General features: G+C 48.5%; 1 protein-coding gene across 5 annotated transcripts in view; it reads left to right on the forward strand.

Annotated features, from left to right (window-relative positions):
• The window catches only part of BCL11A (BCL11 transcription factor A), a 73775-nt gene that overhangs the window by 4131 nt on the left and 47153 nt on the right, over positions 1–22491 (forward strand). For all 5 annotated transcript variants that reach the window (XM_057405752.1, XM_057405751.1, XM_057405753.1 and 2 more), the window contains exon 2: positions 1995–2324. In XM_057405752.1, coding sequence (XP_057261735.1) covers positions 1995–2324 — 330 coding nt within the window. The remainder of the gene's footprint in view (positions 1–1994; positions 2325–22491) is intronic.

Here is a 22491-nt window from a genome sequence, read left to right on the forward strand (position 1 = left end):
CCTCCCTCGCTCCGAACGCAAGGAGGGAAAACGCCGTGCCCGGCGATCCCGCAAGGAGCACCCTGCTCCGCTCCCGGCTTCCCGAACCGTGTGCCTCTTCCCTTTGTCGCTCTGCTGAGTTTAGAGAAGAAAACCCCGGCGATGGAGACATTGTTTTTATTAATACGAGTGTAACCTTCATATTCCTGTGGCTGACCTTACGTTAAATTAGAAGTAGTACCAGAGGCGAGGAATGATGGGCTCGGATCCCCGTGTCCTACTTGGGGCTGAGGTACGGCGAGGTAGCGTGCTCTTTCAGTATTATTTTACACGGCACAACTGGGAGCTACTCCAGATCTTCCTCCTCAATATTGAGCCGAGGAAGGGTTGGAATAAATTTAACCTGAGTTCAGTGGATTTTTTGCACTTTATCAAAATCAGTTCCAATATCGCGCAGTCAAATTAAAATCTATTTTTTGATTCTCTGTGGCTTTAAGTTCATTAAATGGGAGATTGGCAGCCAGCTAAAGAAGGTCAGGCTGATTAACTGTTTAGGAGGTGTATTCCGGCTCACTCGCCGTTACCTGGCACTGTTTTGAGGTGGGTTGGATTTGTAGTCCCCTCTCCCTCTGCTCGCTGCTGTTAACGTGTTGTATTGCACAGAGAGAGCAACACCAACACGCTCCTGCTACCTGGGATTTTTTTCCTTATGGAAAGCAATAGGGATGGAGACTGCGCTCCGATTTCCAAGGTGTTTCTCTGCAAACTGGACCTCCCAAAATTAATAACCCAACAGAATAGAGCCGCGTCTGCCTCGTTAGAGCATCCACTGCCGATCCCGTGAGCACAGACAGCTTCGTAACGAAGCTTTTTGGAGCTCATTCAGGAAAGCTGTCAACTTTGACAACATTAGGTGAAGGTATTTCGAGTTTAGAGAAGGGCCTTCGCCCTGCTGCGAGGAAATGAGGCAGGCGCTTGGCCACGCTCATGTTTAGATGCTGAGGGCCACCGGTGCTGAGAGAATTTAAGCATTGCTTTATTTCAGCATGAAAAAAAGGCAAAGAACTACAAATTGCCTTCTTAAGCACTAAAAAATATCCCACCTGGACAATAGCTTTAGGTGGATTTGGTGGTGAATTTGGTATTCATTTGGGGAGCAGCTGAGGAGTGCAAGGTGCCTCCCCCTGCCCCGCAGGCGCTTCTGCTGCAGTTGCTGTTTATCACTCTGGTTTCTGCCATCCATCTATTCTGTATTTATTTGTCTCATCCCTTCCCTACTCATCCCCCCCCCCCCCATAAATAACTCCTGGCTTTTGGGATCTTACATTTGGAAGCTGCAGAGGGGCTGTTGGAGGGATGGCGGCACCAATACCTACGTATAACGTAGGCACGTGCGTTACGAGGGCTGCGTGTTCCCTGCGTGTTGGTGCCGGCGCGTGGCTCTCCCTCTCCTTTCTCTTACACACACTAACACACGTGCTGCGTGCACGGCCTGCGTTGGGAACGTGTGGTCTCTGTACGTTAGAACACCTTTTGTCTGCACCCGCGTAGGTCAGGCTGCTGGGTTTTGCAAAGTGGGTCTAGGCTGGTGGAAAACACACACCCGTGAGAGCGCGTGCACTGCTTTGAGCATGGAATTCATATACATACATAATACACCCAGCAATAAAGCGCCGTGGTTGTGTCTCCTCGTAGCACCACGAGAGTTTTGCAGTGTATTCTTGCAGCCTCTTCGTCTAATCTGGGCACCGAATCGTTCGATAGAGCCACGTCTGTCCTCGGGCAGAGGCAGAGGCAGTGCTGGCTCCCCGAGTTGTGCCTGCTACAGCTGCAAAACCCCTTCCCTGTATCCGCTGAACCCACCTCCCCGCTGCCGTGCTAAGAGCTGTGCTGCATGGGTTTAGCTGGGGGATGGAGGTGGTGAGCAGGGTGTAATATTCCTGGAGAAGGAAGAGGCTCGGTGCCTTTTTCCCTCGAGAGCTCTAATGATTCTCCTTTTGTTTCTCAAACTGCAGCCGAACCTCTTGAAGCCATTCTCACTGATGACGAACCTGAACATGGCACATTGGGAGCTCCGGAAGGGGACCACGACCTCCTCACTTGTGGCCAGTGTCAGATGAACTTTCCGTTGGGGGACATTCTTGTTTTTATTGAGCACAAACGGAAACAATGCAATGGCAGTCTCTGCTTAGAGAAGGCTGTGGATAAGCCACCTTCACCCTCACCAAGTGAGCTGAAAAAAGCATCCAATCCCGTGGAGGTTGGCATCCAGGTTACGCCAGAGGATGACGATTGTTTATCAACGTCATCTAGAGGAATTTGCCCTAAACAGGAACATATAGCAGGTAAATTAAAGCAAGGAGAAGCGTTTGCGAGTTCGTTTCCGTTTCAGTTGCCAACGTAAGCGTTGTTCGCAGTTGTAAAACTGCCGGTGTCTGTCTCTCTGTTCTGCTCGGCGTGTTCAATACACCCTGCCTTTGGGTTAGCGGGGAGCCGGTATTCCCTAGTGCCTGCGCAGAGGCAGGAGCAACAGGCACGTGCCGTGCCAGCCGGTGGTTCTAGTGGCATTGTTTGAGGCTGCTCTCGCGATGTGCCTGTATCGTAGTCACCGTCTCCCGGTGCCTCGCCTGCCGGGGAGGAGGTTTCGGAGCCGGCTGTGCCGTCCAGCGAGGAGCTTCCGAGCCTTTGGCAAAGGCAGGGGTTGAAAGAGTTAACCGAGCATCAGCCAGCCTTTGGTTCCATATTGGCTGTCAGCAGCGTATGGACTGTAATTAAACACAGCCCCATGGCAAAGTGACACCACCGACCTTGACTTTAAGATGCCATTTTCGACTGGCCAGGCCAGAGTAGAGAGGGCAGTTGCTGAAGCGCACAGACGTGCTCATTCGGAAAGTTTAAGGGCATGCTGGATATTTCAAAAGGTTGGTTTGACAGGAAAGGCTGCTCTCTGCAGCCTGCCTCCTCAGCCTGATGATAAATGCTTCGCCGTGCTCTCCCTTGCCTCTGATGTGGTTTTGACAGATGTATCTTGATTTTGTTTGCGGTTTACACAACCACATGTCAGCCGTACAAGTGTCCGAGGCACCGCTCTGGTTTGTGCAACAGAACGGTGCGAAATGTGATTTAAAAAATAACAACAGCAACAAAAAAATAAGGGGAAATAATTGCATTTCTTAGCGTGATTTTGAGTCCTTTCCTTTAAACCCCAGAGCCGTTTCGCCGCGCAGGTATTTTCACATGGGAGGTTAGGAAAACCCAGAGTGTTCTACGTGAAAGAAAACCCCAGAGCCCTGGCAGTGTAACAGGACACGCTCTGCTTTGAGAACCCTGCTAGTAAACAACAGTCCTGCCCGTTCGCAGCGAGCGTTGCGAATCACTTCAGACCGCGCCACTGCTACCGGGTGAAAGAGGCGAGACCGCAGCGTATCCACACCAGCAAACGCCCCATCCAGTCCCAGACTCCCCTTCCCAGTGAGGTCTGGGATGTGGCACGGCCTTTGGGGAGCCCACAGGACCGCTGAGGGTTGTCAGAGGCACGGTACATCATCATCACGTGGTGTGCTGGAGCTTGTCTTGGGCTTGCTTTGGCCACAGAGTTAAACCATAATTGGGCAGTAGGCGAGGGGAGGTTTCAGTGCGATGCTCCCGCAGCCTCTCTGGCTTCCGAGCTGGGCATCAAATCGTGTTGGGAGCGATGCAACTCCGGAGGCTTTGTGGTGGCAGCAAATATACATCCGTGTATATGCACATGTATATATGCAAAGCCATGTGCGCGCACACGCATATGGCATGAGAATGAGTATATACTAGATCTGCAGGGTGATAGGTACTGCTTTGAGTACTTGTTTAAGAGGAGCCAGGAGCTCAGCTACTGCTGCGCCACATTTTGAATGAGACTTAAAAAAATCCTCCCCAAGAATCCCTCCTATTGCCCATCCCAGCCAGATCCGACGGAAAGCGAGAGCCGAGGTGCAGGGCATGATTAATGAAGCGGGGTCCTGGCGGAAGGGATTTGTAGTCTTCCGAGCTCTGGAGCCATCCTAAATCACCAAATATGGAGGAGCAGCAGCGTGATGTAACGCTGTATTTACGCACGGCGCCGCTCTGCTGAGCAGACAAAACACAGTGTCTGTCAAGCAGGAATGAAGCACGCTCTCCTCCCGTGGTCCCGCAGGGATGGGAAGCTCTGTTGCTCTGGTGGTGCTTGGCACACGAGGCTTGGTCAAATCGCCCTTTGGTGATGTGAAGGGAGAAGGGTTTTATGTCGTGGTGCTGTTAGTTCAGAAGAGGCTGTGGTTTTAACGGACTTCAATGGTTCGGTGAGCAGTGGGTATGGAGAGGTGCGCAGCGGCCTCATCCTGCTCGCTCTTGCACGTGGGGATGGGCTTTGCTCTGCAGGTGATGTGCAGGAAGGTCTGCGGTGCAAACCACGAGTGCTGTTGTGAGCAGAGATGGAGCTGTGTTGTCCAGGCATCTTCCACCCTGAGTTTTCTATGTGGTGGTGCCCAGTGTGCCCATGGATGGGGTGTCCAAGAGTGCAGGTCTTTGGCATCACCCCTCTTGGAATCGAGCTGATGGGCACTGAGGTCCCCTGGTTGTTCGCGGTGGTGGGACATGTAGTGGGAAGGAACACTAGGAGTTATGTGGGATTGCATTGTCCCTCTCCTTCGTGTTTTCATTTCCCTTCCCTTGGATGAGTTGAGCTCACCGAGAAGCATGGTGGTGGCTGGAGTGACCCATTGCCTGTAGCTGGGAGCTGGGGGGTCTGGCAGTAATATTCCCAGTGAGGGTCTGGGATTTGAGCTGTGGAGTTCAGGTTTCTGGAAGGCCCCTGCAGTGAACTTCAGGGGCTTCCAGCTTTGGTCTTTTATACCCGATTTCTGTGCAAGAATGCAAAGTGCAAAAAGATAGATAGGAGTAATTAAAAACCATAAAGGACAGAGGCTGCCTATAGGAAAATACGCAGGACTTGAGGGAACTGATTCTTTCTCATAAGAGACCTGAAAATATGCATTGTAAAAACACCCTCAAATCAGCTGTTAGGCTGAAAGAGGTGCTGTGGGTTAGCCCTGGACACAGAGGTGCTGTGGGTACAGCTGTGTCGTCAGTAAGTTGGTGTGTCTCACTAAAACACCATTAAATACAAGCAGTGCTTAAGGATCAGCTCACCTAAACACAAGGAAGGAGGCAGAAACGCTGTCTGTTTAAACCAGCGGTGGGCTGCTCTTTATCCCCACAGTTTTCCAGAGACTGGGATGAGCCGGAGAGCTTCCATGTGTGTGTGTGTGTGTGTGCGTGTGTGTGTGCAACCTGTGCAGTAGCTGGCAGATCATCGGCGCAGGAACGCGTCCCTGCCTCTTCCATGTGGGTGTCAGCCTGCGTCGCTGTAAAACCTTGAGTGATGCTGATCCAGCGCGAGAGCTGAAATGTCATAAATTGAACTGGAAATTAATAGGAGATGTGGTGTGGGTCCAACGAGGCAGCTTTCATCAATATGTATGTCAAAGCCTCACCACCAGATACCGGCAGCCCGTGATTTGCAGTGAGTGCAGCGGCAGGGCTTGAGTTACCCGCTCTCGTATTTTACAGGAGGGGGAAATATGAAGTGAAGTATCTGGAGATCAGCGCGTGTAAAATTGCTGCTCGCTTATTGAAAGGGCTGGAGAATTATTTATCGTGTGCCCGGTGGCAGGCTTTAGCAGTTTGTTGAACGCAGAAATCCGAGGGAATTAATGAAAGGTTGTGGGGGGTTTGTTTTGGGCGAGGAAGGAGCTGAAATGCTTCTTGGATGCAGTTGGAGGAACACTTTGGAGTGCTGCTGCGTATTCCCCTTCGTAACGCCGAGTGTGCATCCGCGGATGCCGTATTTACTGTACAAAGAGGGGAGGAGGAGGAGGTCATTTTTACTGCTTGAATCCTTTATTCTCCAGCTGCTTGTGGCGTTCAAATAGAATACGTGGGAAAACAGTGTCAGAACACCCTCTGCCTGCGGTAGCCAGGGCAGGGTGGATGTGATTTTGCACTGGATTTCGGGCATTGGTTTGATTATTGCAGTTCTCAGGAGGTAATGTCTCTGAGCTGAATTTGTCTTGGGCTGTTAGCAGTCGCCGTTAGGATTCTGGTGGTTGTAAATTGCGATTCCTTATCATTTGGTTTTGTTGCGGAGACGACAAATTGTTGGTGTCTATTGAAGAGTTAGCGCTGCGTCTGGACAATAAGATGAAAGCTTAAAATAAGGAGGGGGAAAAGAGGAATACGGCAATATTTTGGAGTCAAATCCTGCCTGCTTTCCCCATACAAAGGAGCAGAGAGCACAGGCTGGGTAAAACACTCGAAGGCAGGAGGAACAGTGTGGGTGCTGAGATTGGGAGCCCCGTGTATTTGTAAATAAGGCAGGGAAAGGTTGTGAACCGGCAGCTCGGCTGTTTTGTCGCAGTACAATGTCAGAGCGGCTCTTTCTAAGACAAATTGTAAATAGAAGTGTCACGATGATTGCATGATTGAGCTCTCGAAGTGTCTTGCAATTGTTGGCATTGTCAGAAGACTTTTGAAAGCTTAATTAAAGGCGGTGGCCTGCGCTGCGGTGAAATTCACTTCTCGGGGAGGGGAAAAGTGGGAGAGATGCTGGGGATCCCAAAGTTGCTCCAATGCTGCTCGTGTGGGGACACAGGGAGAAGCCAGTGGAGTCTCTTTGCCTTTTATAAATAGCATTTTTTGGAGGAGCAAGCACGTGACACGAGTACCATCCTCTGTACGAGGTAAAGATTGTGTTAGCTTTCCTATTCCCTGCTGCTGCAGCCAGTCAGTGCGAAAATGCCTCTTTATTGGAAACACAAACACGAGTTCACTCGAAGCACAGAACCAGGGTAGAAAGTTTTCCTCTGCTCTCAGGGAGCATCCAAGCATTGCGGTGCCTTGAATATTCCTGCTTTACTCTGTTCCTTCAACAAATCAGATCTTATGGTTTAGGGGATGAGCAATCTGCTTTGCATTCTTTCTCCTATTATACGGGATGTTTTAATTGTGGAGCTCACCATGGGCAGAAGCATCACTGCATCCCAACTGCTTGTGGTTGTCCCGGCACGCGTTAAACTTCGTATCGATCGCCGAAGGAGCACGTTAGCATCACGTGCTGAAAGCTTTGCTAAGAGACATAAGGCTCTGTGTAGCAAGTCCCCACAGCTGAGGCTGGGTGATGGAAACTGAGGCAGGGAGTAAATTAAGCACCTTCTAATTAGCCCGGTGGGAGAAGTAAAGTCTTCCCTAAACATTCCCATCATCTGGTAATGCCTCTTTTAAAGAGGAGGAGGCCTATTAGCATCACCCTGTCTTGTATATGCAGCCCTCAGCCCACGAGCTCTTTCTTATTGCATCCAAATAATAAAGAGGCTTGTGAGGCAGCGTCGGACAACGGGAGTTCAGCCTCCAGTTGTTTGCCTGCATGCATCCTCATTGTGGGCATTTTTGGGGACAAAATTCCCTTCAAGCTTTCGTCTGTTTTTGCATGCAATAGGACCAGCTTTGTGGAATAAAAGGCATTTAGCATCAGGCTGGACATGGCCTGGCACGTTGCTGCTGGGCTTTTTTTGGCTTCTTTTTTAAGCTGTCACTGGGGATCTCTCGTTACCTTTCTGCTTGTTGGGATTTTGGTTGGGTCGTGATGCTGCTAGGGGTGTTGTGAGTTGAGGGGGGTTTGCCTTCTCAGCCTGAATGCAGCTTCCATCCAGGAGGGCTCTGTTTTATGTCAGCTTTGGGATATTGCACAAGTTCATAAAATACACCGAGATCATATATTTTAGTGCATTAAGACCTATATATATGTATTCCTACTGGTAGCATGGCCCTAAAATTAACCATTGGTTGGTTGTTTTTTCCCCTCCCTGGGATAATGAACATATTTCACCTTACTCTGTACAAATGCAGTACCTCCAGCCTGCCTCATGGTCGCATCCGGCAGAGCAGGTTTGGGCTCTCGATGATTGATCCAGGTACATGGAGTGCTGTGGTTTATTACATACCTTTAAACACAACAGGCACATTAATGTCCCCACAAACCACCCGAGTGGTTGGGATGAGCTGTTTTCCGTATAATGAACTTCCATGAAACACTTTGCTCTTTAGGGCCCCATCCTGTGCTTTGTCCCACTGGACATGGACCGAACAGCACTTGGTGCGCGTCAACGCTTGCAGGAGCTGGACCAGCGACTGCAGATCCTGGTGGATGTTCAGACCAAGCACTGCCATTATTCAAACCCTCCTGTGTTAATGCCAAACCCATTTTGAAGCCCATAGACATCATCCCCATCCTCCTAATCAGGTTTAGTATGCGACGCATCCCGCGCGGGGTTCAGCGAGTTTGTTTCCCAACCTTTATTGGCCAGCTGCATTCGCTCTGCATCTCTAAGAGATTGCAGGGGAGCATCTTCCATGAGGGCTGGTAACTCGGTGGCTGCTCCCCGGCTCATTCTTCATTCGGAGGTGGCATTGCCTCTGGTTGGCAAGGGAAAGGTTTGCGGTGCGGGGTGTGGTGAGGTCAGCCCCGATCCCAGCAGGGAATTTGTGTTCTTCATTTGCCTTTACAATCGGAGCACAGCTACTGTACCTTGGAGCAGCTCTCAGGTGTGAGCTCAGATGGGCGCATGTAAATGTCCTGTCAGATGCAACACAGGAATATTAATGTTTCCTCACCACCACGCTGTAATGAAGCTGTACACAGCCAGCTTAATATGCAGCGGGGCTGGGGAATTGTATAAAACTTCGATAGCCTCGCGTGAGTGACAGCACTGGAAAAAAACACTCAATATGCCACAGTTTGCGTTCTTGTTTGCCTTTGATCTGAAGCAAAATGAAAACATCCACTTCTTTCCCTCCTCCTCACGGATAGGTGTTCTTCCTCTGCAAATCTGGCTCCTAAGTAAGGGAACAAAACAAAGTATGGGGCATAGCGCAGATTTATTTGAAGCCCATTAGTGCCGGCCTGGTGGAGATGTGATTTTTCCAAGTATTTCCCAAGCGTTTTCCAAGTATTTTCCAAGCAAACATTTATTTTTTATACTCGGGATCATTTGCTCTGCTTTTTACTCTATTTTAGTATCTGGGTCTAAACCAGGGGTCACCACGAACAGGGGCTGGAGCCCCCTTTGCCCCCCATCTGCAGGCATGCTCTGCGCATCCTCTTCCCATTCCATTTGCATCTTCTTCTGTATTCTGCTCTTCCGCTCCTTATCCCAAGGTGTCTGTTTCTCAGCGTGGCTGTGTTGGAGGGTTTTTAATAATGTGCTCATTTAACTGAATCAACAGCTGTCAGGAGCGGTTGTAGTAAATCCACAGAATGCACAAAGAAAAATACATACGTTTCCTGAGACAAACACTTGAAACGAATCGGCTGCCAAACCCAAAGCTGCTCAATTCGGGGTTTGCAGACAGAGCACCAAAGTGCTCCTGCTCCCCGCTCCCCCCAGAGACCTCTTGCCTGAATCCAGCTGGAACTTCTTACCTGCAGAGGTTGCTGTTCCAAAACCCCCACTATTTGCCCCTGTTTGATGGGTACAGAGCTCAGCTCGAGATGTTTTGTGTTTCGCGTTGAATAGCTGAAACACCAAGACTGGAGTAAGGAGCAAAATCCCCATCTCAGCATTGCCATCAAGGAAATAAGGATTGTTATCCCTGTGAAATAGCTGGTGAGGAGAAGCCCTGCTTCAACTCTGCCCTTCCAGGTAGGCGTTGAGGTCTGCATCCGCATGGGAATGAGGGAGATCTGGGAAGCTCCGGTCAGTCAAACCTGAGGACTTTGTGCTTCCATCCTCCCTCTGCTTTGCGTAAGTGCTGAGCAATTGCACCTCCAATTTGATCTTAGCTTCAGATAGAAAAACCTCTGCCTAAATAAACAATGGAATTACAGCTGAACAACAAAGGCCTTGCCTTCAGTGCTGTTTTTGTTGTGGATATTATTATTATTATTGTTATTATTACTATTACTACAACCATTACCCTTTAGAATAAACACGCACGACAGTTCCTCGCTCCTTGGGAAGCGAGGAGTTGTAATTTTGCATTCATTGCTTTTTTGCCTAATTGATTTAGCAGGCAGCCAAATATAAAATGCAGAAATAAAGATGTTCCCTTCGCCCTCCCCTCAAATTCACAGCAATTAATTTGTCACCCGGCGTTACTTTGCTGCAGCATCACAGCTGGGTGTTTTCGGACAGTGCGTGCATCATCTGGGCTTCGTTGCCTTTTAGCCACTGAGTTTATCCTCTATGGAGTGAGGGGATGTATCGTGCTTGAGCCAGGGCATTGTGAGCGCACGGAGCATTCCCTGCGTGAGGGTGGCCAGGGGCTTTTCCGGCTTTTCCCTGGATTCTCTCTAGTATCAACGCTGATTTTCACGTTTAGGGAACAGTGGTTGTGCAGAGGGAAGCAGTAGTTGGGGAGCCAGGAGAGCCTTGTTCTCTTTGAGGAGGTAAAGCACAGCGGGATGCATTGGGGGAAAAGAGAGTATTACCTCCCGAAAGATTATTTAGAGGCTGTATTATTTTGTAATAAACTATAAACTGTCCTGTGTTAAATTTGTGTTACGTTAGAAAGAAAATCAATAAGGAAAAATTAAATCCTGATAAAGATACTCTTGGATCTTTGAAAACAACTGCTGTCCTTTTAACTAAAACATTTGAGGAGCTTCAAAGAGTACGTATTTCTTCTGATCTTAGGAGCTGTGTGACTGGTAGCGGGGGGAAAAGAAACCTTATTCTACATACAAGTGGATTGCTTAACAAGTCAGCACAGACACGTACTTGTTTGTACCATAGAGATAAAAATTCCTGTATAAAAATAATTCAGTTGCTGACAGCAGGCATTGTGCTGGGGCTGTCTCTTTTGTGTTGGCCGGGGGTCAGGGACCACGGCTCCCACTTTCTGCCTTGGGGAGGCTGTCATGATCGCTCGCTGGGGCCTGGAAATGAGTTAATTGCTTTATTTTAAGGACCACTCCGAGCCCGGTGGTGGGGTTTTAGCATCCGAAGCAGCAAAAGAGGGGGTTGGAGGGGGAGGAAACAGTCTCCTAATGGGGGAGATGGCTTGGAGGTGGTTTGGGAGATGTGGCCTTAGGCAGCTCTGCGGTGGCTCCTAAACTTTTGGTTGCGATCTGAGTTGTGATTTATGCTGTCACATCCCATTCCGGCCTTCCCTGAACTCATGCTGGTGTTGGGGGGGAATGGCTTAAAATGAGGGGCTTGTGGTCGATACAGATGTTGATTACAGATGTAATAAACGTTACAGAAGCAGTAGCACGGCCCCGGGCATGCTCTGTTTTACTTCCCATGAATACAGGTGAGATTAGCCATGGGGCTGGGAAAGGTGGGAACAGAAATCATCTGGGCATTCAAAGTGCTGCCTTTCCCCCCAACCTCTTCCCGATGCTGAGGTTAGGAGATGCCATTGGGATCAGGCTGGGATAGGGCGAGCGGAGCGTTCCCGGCTCTCAGCAGTCCCCAGCAAACTCTTCCCTCTCTGCCGGCATCGGCTTCGCTCCCTGGGAGCAAAGCGACTTTCTCGGAGGCACGCTCCGGTGCGGAGAGCTTTTCATCCCTGCTCTTTAAATGCGCCGAGGCTCCCAAAATTAATGCTGCTGCACTTGGATGGAAATAATGTTTTTATAATACATTTGCTGTTTACACGGGAGATGTGACTTGAGGGGAAAAAGGCTTTTTTGGAGGGTGGCTGGAATCTTGTTAATCTGCTCTCGGAGAGCAGCACACAATACTGCCTATGAGCAAGTCTGTGCTGCTTTTGATAAATTACCATGTTTAGAGATAGGTTTGGCTCTTAAGGGCTTAGTTTTCGGAACAAAGTCCATAACAATGTTTTCTGCCTCTGTTTGTCTCCAGCCCCTTTGGCTTGACTCGGAGCCCTGTGTTTAGTTGAAGCTCCGTCTGGAAGATATAACAATTTTGCATTAAAAAAATAAGGAAATCACAGGAAGAAAAACCCTTTTGCTTTTTTGGATGAATCTTACTGATAATTTGCTAAAGCTCATTTGAATTTTAAGCACTTCTTTAATCTTCAAAGGCTAAATTGCTTTATGAATATGCATGGTGTGGGCAGACTTTAGTTCATTACCTAGTTGTAAATTCTAATGACCATTAGGTCCTTGCAGTAATTGCGAATTGTTTTGCATTTTTGATTGGCCTATTAACATGTGCATTCGGCACACATCAGGCCAGCCTGTCAGGCTGCTGAAGGAGAAAAAAAAGGTGAAAATTGTTTTATAGCACCAAGATTCTTAGATTTTCCATCTTGGAAAATTGATGATGTAAAAAAATTAAAGCGGTGTTTTTTCTTCTCAAGATTGAAAGTTCACCAAGAGATTTGACATATTTAATTTACATGATGACTTTGCACTCCTTCATTAATGCAATTTGCATATGAAGCTGTTGTTAATCACTTTTGATCATGTTTTGTGTATTAGCTGCCTCAGTGGCTCTTCTCCCTCAGATGCTCCAGTAGAAAGCAGCAAAATGATGCATCTTCTTGCCAAGTTTCCTTTAGTGAATTGAGGAATTAGGAGTCTAACCTTGAGTAATTAAATATGTTCTATCAGTTCTCTTTTAATGTTAAGTACACTTGGTTGGAAGTGTAGACGGAAATTGTTCCCATTTGGGGGAGACATTCCTTTAAAAAAAATAATCTATATGTATAAGCTAGGAAAGAATTCCATTATCCAGGGTTGCCTGGGCAGAAGGGAGAGGTGATGGCAGGGCAGGAGACAGCAATGCTTGGACCTTTCTTTGCATGACCGGCCTTGAAGACGCGTGTCCCAGGCCTGATCCTGTGCTGCACATGTGTGCAAAGCTGCTGGTGGTGTTTGTGTTTGGGGAGGGAGCACCCTGCTCATAGGCGCAAGTTGCGTTGTCGGCGCTGCTCCTCTTCCAGTTGCCTCATCGCAAGGAAGGGTCTTTCTCTCCTGCCTGCCCGGGCAAGGCGTTAATTGTCCAACCCTTGTTGTGAGCTGGGAGGGGAAACTGGGAGCAGCCTGGCTGGAAGCATGCCCGGCTCCCATAACCTGCCTGGGCATCCGTGCCTGGCCACCGCCGGAGGCCATCCGCCACCCTTCCTGCATGGATTGGTGTTGCCCTTGGGTTCCCCGTTGGCTGGCCCTCGTGCCGGCGGCACGGCGGCTCTTGTTGCCTTCGCTCCATCCATTCAGTTGTGTGTCTTTGGTAATTGATGCTCAACTTTGGTTTGAGAGTTTATCATGGCGTAAGAAGATGAATCGGGAGGGTGAAACGGATACCCTGATTAAAGGGACTGCTTAATGAAAGAAAATAAACAGAAGAGGGGGAAAAAAATGGCCATTCTGGAAGGAACAGAAGTATAATTTTAACCTCTGAGGAGACCTACTGCTGCCCTTCCATGACTTCCACCCATACCACGCTAAAAGCATGGTTCAGTTCAAAGTTGTTAATATTCAGCTGGGAAACAGTATCCAGAACACAAATAAATTATTAAGTGCATGAACTTTTTCGGCAGTAAGATGAACTGATGGGGTCCATCTGCGAGATCCAGGGGCTTTTTATTTGTGTGTGTCGAACGATTCTGCCCTCTCCGACTTCATAGCCTTTGGTCCCCGGCCAAGTGCATGCATAATTGATTCCACACGCGCTATCATTTTCTTGATGTAATTGCTTGAGTAAGATATGATGAAATCTAATGGATAATTTACTATATGAAAATGACCAAAAAAAGGTAAATGCTTGTGTTTTTGTGCCGTGTGTGGAGAGGAGGGCGTGCGGGTTACCTGCACGGGGAAGGCAAACCCGCTTGTACCATATCCCATGAGCAAAGAATGAGGGTGAATGGCTGGAGTTCGGAGTAAACTCTTTGTAATTAATCAGAGTTTTACAACACAGGTGAAAGGGAAGCACTGGAGTTGGTTGAAAACCTTGTTTATTTTCTCTTGAGCGATGCTGTATTTGCTTTTCTAATTGCCAGAATGTGGACTTGGGGTTGGGGGGGGGGGGGGGGGGAAGTTCTCTGCACAAAGCAAGGGGTGGTATTTTTAGAACTAAATGTGTCCTGGACTGACTGCCCTGTGCTACAGATAGCACTCGCTCGGGTGCCTTGCCTGGCAAAAAGACCTTTTCTATTCGAGCTGCTTAAATAATGCACCAGATTAAACCCAACGCATCGGTTTGGCCGGGTGTATTTTTAGACGGTTCAGAAGTGTATAAATACCGAATCCGCACAAAATTCCATGCGCATCCAGAGGAAAATATTCCGCTTCACAATTCAACGTTACATTGGGTCTTGTAAGAAATGATTTGTTAATCTCATTTCCTTTCTCAGCCCTGGAATACTGTGTATTCCTTTCTGTAATGTTTTTAAATACCCTTTTGAGGTTAACATATAGACACAAAAACATTCTCTCATTTCTTCTTCCCCCACCCCTCTTTCCCGGTACTGTTTCCAATGTACTAAAAAGAGGGGGGGGGGAATATATCCAAGGCAAACCCACATAACTGTAGCAAACTGTTTCTGAGCAAGTCATAATAATGAACAACACATGATCTGAAATGTGATCAGCAAACATATACTTATGCCAAGGAATTTTTGCCATTCACATACCAAGGTTCTGTAAATCAGTAAACCGCGGCGGAGGAGCCCCCGGCACGGCGAGGGGAGAAGCAGGAGCAGGATGGGCTGCTCCAGCACAACTGTCGTGTTCACAGAGCAGGGAATGGGAGCAACTTTGCTCTCTTCCACCTTCCTCCTCTTCCCTTTGGGTCCTCGCGCCGAGATATAAACCCAGAATTTAGAGACCTTTAGAGAAGGGAAAGTGTCTTCAAAAGCAGACAAATAAGTAGCAAAGGAATGAAATTTCACTGCAATGTGTTTTTATGGGATTTTGGTGTGTTGTGTTTTTTTTTTTTTCCCTCCCCCCACTATCTTACACAGAACCAAAATGTAAATTACTTTCTGGTCCTAATTGGATTTAATTATTTCTTTAGGAGGGGATGGGTGGGAGGGGGTGGGAATGGCACACAGCTGTCCTAACAAAACAAAGGAGCCAGAAAAACCTCACTTTCCCCCATGTTGGTTAATAAACTGCGTGCAGAGAGGATCTCAGTGCTGGCAGTGAGCAAATGGAGCGCTGTGTAGACCCGGGGAAAGAAGGGGTAAGAGCTGTCTGCAGCCCGGAGCATTAGGATGTGCACCTTAAACGGTGATTTGTGGTTCCTTGTTAATCTCTGTAATGCCCTGGTTTTTAGAGCACTCAGCCTGGCCTTTCCCTTGACCTAAATGGCTTGGTCCCATGGCGAGACCCAACCTCAATACTGGGCTGTGAATCCCACATTGAGGAGGGCATCAGTGTCCCTGCCATGAAGGACAGGGAGTGGATTTAGATCCCCAGCACTCATGGGGTGTTCCCTGTGCCATTGGGGTGTCCAGGCTGTGCCCCCACACTGGGGTCTTGGGTGATGCAGTGAGATTGGGGTGAGGTGGTGCTGGTGGCACATTGCACCCGCAATCTCACAAGCTTTAATGAATGTGACCACTCACATGATTTATAGTGCGATTCATTATTGGTATTGGAGGGACTGTATTCTTATTTTGTCATTTGCTGTTAAAATTAATACACTCCATGCTGGCTATAAAAGTGTATTTGCATTTAATTGCAAGTCAGAATGAATTAGTGGATGTGATTTAAACCCCAACTCCCTCCTTAAGAAGAAGACGAAGTCTTCAGTGGGGAAGGGAAAACCAGGCTCTGTGCTGGGTTTCTTTGGTGGACGTGGGGATGGAGACAGGAGTCGGGGAGAGGAGGAGGGGGCAGGCGGGGGCTCGGCTCTTTTTTAATCCTTGAGGTTGCTTTCAGCATGAAATGCCTTTGCCAGGAGGGGCTTAGGCAAAGTGGTCAAGCACATCTGCTCCTGGGAAGGTAGGGAAGAAAAGAGGTTACCAGTAATAGGGCAGCAGCACAAAGAGAAAATTGTACACTGGAAGCATTAGTCTCCTCCGCCGTGGTGTGGCCAGACTGGTTTAGCAGACAGGATGATAGATTGCTTTGTCAAGGGTCTCAGGGTGTGCCCTGAACTTGGAGCACTTTGTTTATCTTGAATAGAAAGGGAAAAGCACAGACATAATCGATGTCTAGTTTTTTTTTTTTTGTAGGAGGGAGGAAGAGGTAGAGGAGGGAGCAGAGAGAAAGGGAAGGGGGGTGACGATGGGGGGAGGCCCTGGCTGTGGCTCTCCATTAACAGATGAACTTGGCTGAAGTCCAGAGTTTGATGAGAGTGTCACAGCCCCGGAGCCCGCCAGCCTTTTCAATCATTTCCCTCTCCTTTTTAATACCTGCTGACTGTACATCAAATGCTCCCAGGTCTTTTGGCTAAAGGCAAGAAACGGGGAGGGGGTTGTGGCGGGGAGAAAGACACGGCTCCGTTTTCTCCCTCTGAACCAGTTGAGACCAGTCCCTTGGCCACGCACGCAGGTTCTATCATCTTTCCTGGCTCGCTGTTGGGAAAAAGGAGTTGTCGCCGTGCCAGTAACCTGAGGGCCCAGGACAGAAAAAAAGAGAGGGGGGGGTTGGTTGGTGTTCTGGGAGGCAAATTAAACCCTGAGAGTGTGTGATGGGAGAGCAGGAGGGGAGCGCGGGTGTTCCGAGCTAGCAGGAGTTAAATCCGGGGGTACAAAGCAATGCGGGGAGGGCAAACGCGAGCTTGGGAACCACAGCACCTTCCCCATGGTGGCTCCTACCTATTGAAGTAACTTTAGGAGACAAAAGTCAGATTGGTGCCCTAATGCAGAGCTGTGTTTGGGGCGAAGGTGGCCGCACTTCAGCCTTTACACGGCCGTCACAATGCGTGGCATCGGGGTGCTTCCTTGCAACATCAAGGTGGCAAGACTGAAGGCAAATCTGAGCTCTTGACTGGGTTATTCTGGCTTATTCTTCACGTTACTTGCTTTGCAAGAGGTGGATTTGGCAGGCGTGTAGGAAAGGGGCTGGGGCAGACGCTACCTAGAGTGGGAGCTTCCCAAGGGAACATGGCTGGGGTGTAGGTGGCCCCAGCCACACTCTGGATCCAGAGTTGTTTTGGGGTTTTATCCAGTTCCTGATTGTGCTGTTTCTGACAGTTGTGCAGCTACTTACCAGTCTTGGCAGGAGGCTGAGCCTGTAACATCCTGACATCTTTGCTTTTTAACAGGCCAGTCTCATCGTGCTGGAACAAACAGCAGCTTAACTGCGTTTCACTCGAGCTGATTTGAATAACGTGCGCTCTGGTCAAACAAGAAACTCCTCAAAGGAAGATCTCGGCTCCTTGTTTTCCATCCTGCTGGCACCACGTGGGTTTCTAAAGGCACAGAAAGGGCACAGTTGGGAAAACACAGGCTTTTCCTGCTGCAAAGGGTGGCATTATCAGAGGCACAGAGGGTAGGGAGGAGCAGGTCACCTGCCCATCCTGTGCCTTCCCTTGGGTTCCCAGCATCATGCCTTGCAGGGAATTAGGTGGTTTGCTTGATGCGTGTGGCTCTGTCTTATTGTTATCCCTGCTGGAAAGGGGATAACTTTTGCTGGTGAAACCTTTGCCTGGCCACCTTGCTCCGTGTGGGGCATCAGGGTTGTGAGCCCTTGTTTTTAAGGGGGCTCCTCCTGTTCCCTCATGTTTTTGTTTCCTCCCCTTCCCATTTTTACCAGGAGCTGATGATGTGCAGCACAGCTCTGCTCTGTGGGAGAACAGCACAAAGGCTGGGAAGAGGCTGTGGGATATGGATGTGTTGGGTGCCAGGGCTCTGGGTCTGGAAGTCTCCTTCCTCAAGCTGGTTCTTCCCTTGCACCACTTGCATTATGTGTCAAACCATAACTGGTATCATAGAATCATGGAATAGTTTGGGTTGTAAGGAGCCTTCAGTGGTTTGATTTGGATCTTCAGTGGTTTGATTGGGATCTTCAATGCTGTGATTGGGATCTTTAATGGTTTGATTGGGATCTTCAGTGCTGTGATTGGGACCTGCAGTGGTTTGACTGGGATCTTCAATGCTGTGATTGGGATCTTCAGTGGTTTGATTGGGATCTTCAGTGCTGTGATTGGGACCTGCAATGGTTTGACTGGGACCTTCCCAGTGACTTGGCACCCTGTATCTTTTCCCAGGCAGTTGCCTACGCACGTGCGCAGCTCCCCTGTGTAATGCCTGCACAGGATTAATCCCTGTTACCTGCTGATCGAGGTGTTTACCTCTACAGCATCCATTGTGTGAGTGCCTCGGAGATGTTAATGAGTACACCCTCGCAGTACCAGGGTGAGGTAGGGAACTACTGTTTTAGAGCACAGCACTGGTTGGGTGAGCAGAGTGGAGATGGGAGCCTGGTGCCATCCCTGCCGCACTGCCCTTCCTCTGTGCTGGTGAATGGGGAAAAGCTGGGAAGGGAAGCAAAGGGCATGGTTGCATCTCCAGACCTTTTTCTCTGTGCGGGGTCCACCTCACTTCTTTGGCTCCTTCACCTCGCCCTGTGGAAGCACTCGGTTTGGGGACATGTGCTTGGCTTTGGGGGACATTCACCCTGGATGCCTTCAGGGAGGTAACAGGCTCCCCCATTTGGGTAAATAGTGTTGGTGATGGAGGTAGGTTGTATGTCCAAGAGACAAGGCGGGTGACCTTTAGGTCAAGTACCTGTGTCTGGAGAGCCCGTGATAAATATTGTACAGTGGGAACAATAGGGCTGTAATGGAGCTGCCACCAAAAAGGCAGCAGGCAAGAAGGCTGCCGGGGGAGCGGTGGAGTATTTCTACTTCAACCTGATTGAAACGTCGACTGAAAATCAATGCTGTTGACTAGTGATAATTCACTGTTCTCTTGGTGCTAAGGAGCCGGGCGCGTAGGGATGCGCTCCGGGATGAGCGGTCCAGGTGCGGCGCCGAGTCGGATGTGTTATAGGTCAGCCCTTTATTTGTTTCATCACGACTTTTACACAGTTGTAGTGTAATTTATGGCTGCTTTCACGTTGTCAAACATTTTCATTGCGGCTTCTTCTTCACACACTCCTGACACAAACACGGCTGCTTTAAAGACACTGTATTGTTTCCTAATCTGAGAGGAGGACTATAAAACATCAAATTACACTATCTTCAGGCTAATCTAAATGCACTACAGATTGAAATCAGAGCTCATTTGTCCCTGATGCAAATTATTAAGTTCTAATTATAAATATCCATTTAATTACCCCATACATTTTTATTCTGCAGACCTTCTCAGCAATTCTGTCCGAGATACAGTAGATGTATAGGAGAAAATCTGCAGTAATTAATGTGCATTTCCTAAATAATAAAGAACAAACACGAGCCACTTTGTTCATGGATGACATATCCTCAGCGCACACATTTTTAGCTACCCGTGTCGTGGCGTCAGACTCTGAATGCTAATTCAAAAACAAATGGGAAAGACAAAAAGGAAAAGTTTGGGGGGTTCATTGCCCTTCCCTGGGTGTGGGGAGAGCTGGGTCCTTCAACACCTTGTGCTTTCCCTATGCGAGGGATAAAGGTGGCTTGGGGGAGCATGGCATTGAGTTCCCTCTCCCTGTTTTGGGGAGGTGCTGGTCCTGAAGCCTCCTTGTACTGGAAGCCCCCCCCAGTCAGATGCATCTTGCAGTAAATCTGCAACTTTCTGCTTTAACTTTTTGGTTTCATGCCCAACAACAGGTCACAAAAGCCCCTCTTGAGCAGCAGTAGGATGCTTGTGGTCCTCTCCCTGCTTCTGTGCTCACGCCAAACCCAAGGGCAGGGGTAGACATGAAGGAAAGCATCTGCTGGGGCAGATCCTACTCGGAGTAACCCCAGGCATAAATCTCTGGCAGCTTCCCTGCAGCCAGGGGAGTCACTTAGTAGGCACAGCAGCGTAAAGGAGCCTGGGATCAACCCGTTATGGTTATTTATGTCCAGATTAAGGGAGAGCATCATCTAACAGCCACTGAAGTCTAGGAAAAGCCTCTGTGTGGCAGGCATCGACTCGAGCCCGGATGCAAGTGATGTCTGTCAGCATCGGGTGCGTGTACCCATATACATATATGGGGTAAAAATCTGACTGCACGGCGGTTAATGTGAGCATTACCACAGGCTTCATTGCACTCTGCATTTATACCCATATTTGCATCTGCTTTCTGGGTGACAGAGTAGGCTTTCTGGAAAGGATACTTGTTACGGTATCAGTAATTATAAGCAAAAATTAGCTTTGATTTTTCCTCAGACGTAGATTCCACTAAAGCTCCATTCATTTTGTCAGCTAAGAAGATGAGGGGCTGCGGCAGTGTCCTTAATCCCAAGTTACTTTGTCCTTACTCATTGTATTAATTCCACCTCAAATTTTGTGCTAGAGTCACAAGGCACTAGGAAGAAAATCATGAAAGTGTCAAAAGTGCTGGTATGGGAGCCCAAGGACCTTGATATAAAGAAACCAAATGAAAACCAAGCCTGATTTCCTAAATAAAAGCATAATTACCTTGGCTTTTCAAGCAGCAATATCTGTTTTGGAGCCATCAGCCTGTCTTTTTGGTTTTTTTCTTCCCTGAATCTCAGTTACTGCACTGCTTTGAAGCATGGTTTTTATTGTCATTCCCCTGTAGTGCTGTCACCATACAGATAATACTGTGTCTTGTCATATCTATTGAGCAAAAACTTAAACTACAGCCTAATGTAGCAGTTGAATGGTGAGCAAGCTTGTGAGGGCTTTAATTCCTGCATGATCTGCTGTTACCTGAGTAGTTGAGTACGTCTTTTCTCTCATGTAGTTATTGTCTGGAGTAGGAAGTAAACTACATATCCCATCACCCATACTGGCATTTCACAGCTCAGTAGTCTAAATCTACTGTTATTACTACTCTTATTATTATAATATCCTACAAATGCATCAGTCGCTGTATTGCTAATGTATGGTAGGGTGCTCCAGCTTGGACAGGCTCGGCTCGCTAATGGGGTCACTCATGTCAGGGTGTGATGTATGGATTGTGTTTACTGTGGCATGTTTTGTTTGGGAGCCAGGCTGTGGGAGCGGGCACATGATGAATGAGGATACTTCATGGTCCCATGCTTGTCCCTGTGGTCACAAGTCTCCGATGCAATAAAGAGCTTCTTGTGACTGGTCTGGTGGAAGGTGTCCCTATCCGTGGGAGAGGGTTGGAATTGGATGATCTTTAAGGTCCCTTCCGACCCCAACCAGTGTGTGATTCTGTGTGGCTCTGTGATGGAGAGGTATTTATGTGCTCGTAGTGGACTTAAAGCTTCAGGTCTATGGCTGAACTTGAAGGTGTGATCGTTCACAACTTCGGTATTTTTGGTTAAAGCTCGTACGTGACCCAGATGAATGCTTGCAGTTTGTTGTGAAAACCTTGGATGTGTGTGAACCATCCAGTTTAATAAGTTGTCTGGCTGAAATACTGGTCTATTTGCCATCTTGGGGCCTCCATGTATCAGCTGTGTGATCTTCATTGCCAAAACACAAACAGCCAAATAGATGTGTGTGTGGTGGGGGACCCCAGTGATGAATACATTCAGAGGCTTTCCTTAGCCTCCAAGATGCAAGTAAAACATCAATCCTCTTAGAAATCAAGGTTGTCCTAATGCCTTCATGGGCAAGCTGCAGAGGTGGGAGTCATGGGTATGGCAAGGATGCCTTTGCTCTCCAGGCTACTGCCTTACCACCGCAGCAGAAGTACTTGCTGGTCTCTCCTTTGAGTCCCACTTTCCCTTTTCCCCCCTGTGCTCCTGCTTAAATGGACAACCCTGGTCTGTACAATGTTCTTCTTGCTTATTTTACCTCCTGAAAGAGACGGGCTCCAACAAGCTTTTACCCACTGAGTCTATAGAGAGAACGGGCAGGCAATTTTTGTTTCAATTTAGGTGTCTCTCCGGAGCACGAGTTCCAGAGGCTGATCAATAGGTTTTATTGTAGCCCTCACTGTCTCTAAAAGCACCGTGACCTTATCCCGTCTAAAAATAACATTTGCTCTTGCTGCCTGCAGAACCTTGACCTGTGAAAACCCATTTGGAGCATAACTGACACGTGCAGTCAGCTGTGCATCCAAGACCCTTGCATGCCGCGGGGGAGAGCTCCCTGTGATCCTTATAGCCCTTGCTGGGAGGGGAGGAAGGAGAGCGGGATGAGCGTGGGGGGGATGAGTGCCCTGCTCCCTTGGGAATCCCAAGGTGGATGACAGCTTGTCTTCCCCAGGCCCTGAGCAAGCCCTGCTCCAGCCACGGGCAGTGGGATGTGAGCACCTCTGAGCATCCATCCCCTTGCACACAAGCCCAAATACACATTCACACCAGTGCCGTGTGTCGGGAGCATCCCTTCCATGAGATGTGGCGTTGCTGTTTCTGCTGGGAGAGTTGCTGAGCCCCAGCAGCTTTGGGAAGAGCTGCTCTGGAAAATAAGATCTCCTTGTCTTCTAAATGGCTCTTCTTAAGGTTGAACAAACTGATGCACTGGAGAGGCTCGGAGAAGCCATCAGGTACTTAATGCCTG

This window comes from Pezoporus wallicus, unplaced genomic scaffold (assembly GCF_028554395.1).
Source record: "Pezoporus wallicus isolate ANWC-B61680 ecotype Strahan unplaced genomic scaffold, APGP_CSIRO_Pwel_v1 contig_6714, whole genome shotgun sequence".
Classification (NCBI taxonomy): Eukaryota; Metazoa; Chordata; class Aves; order Psittaciformes; family Psittacidae; genus Pezoporus; species Pezoporus wallicus.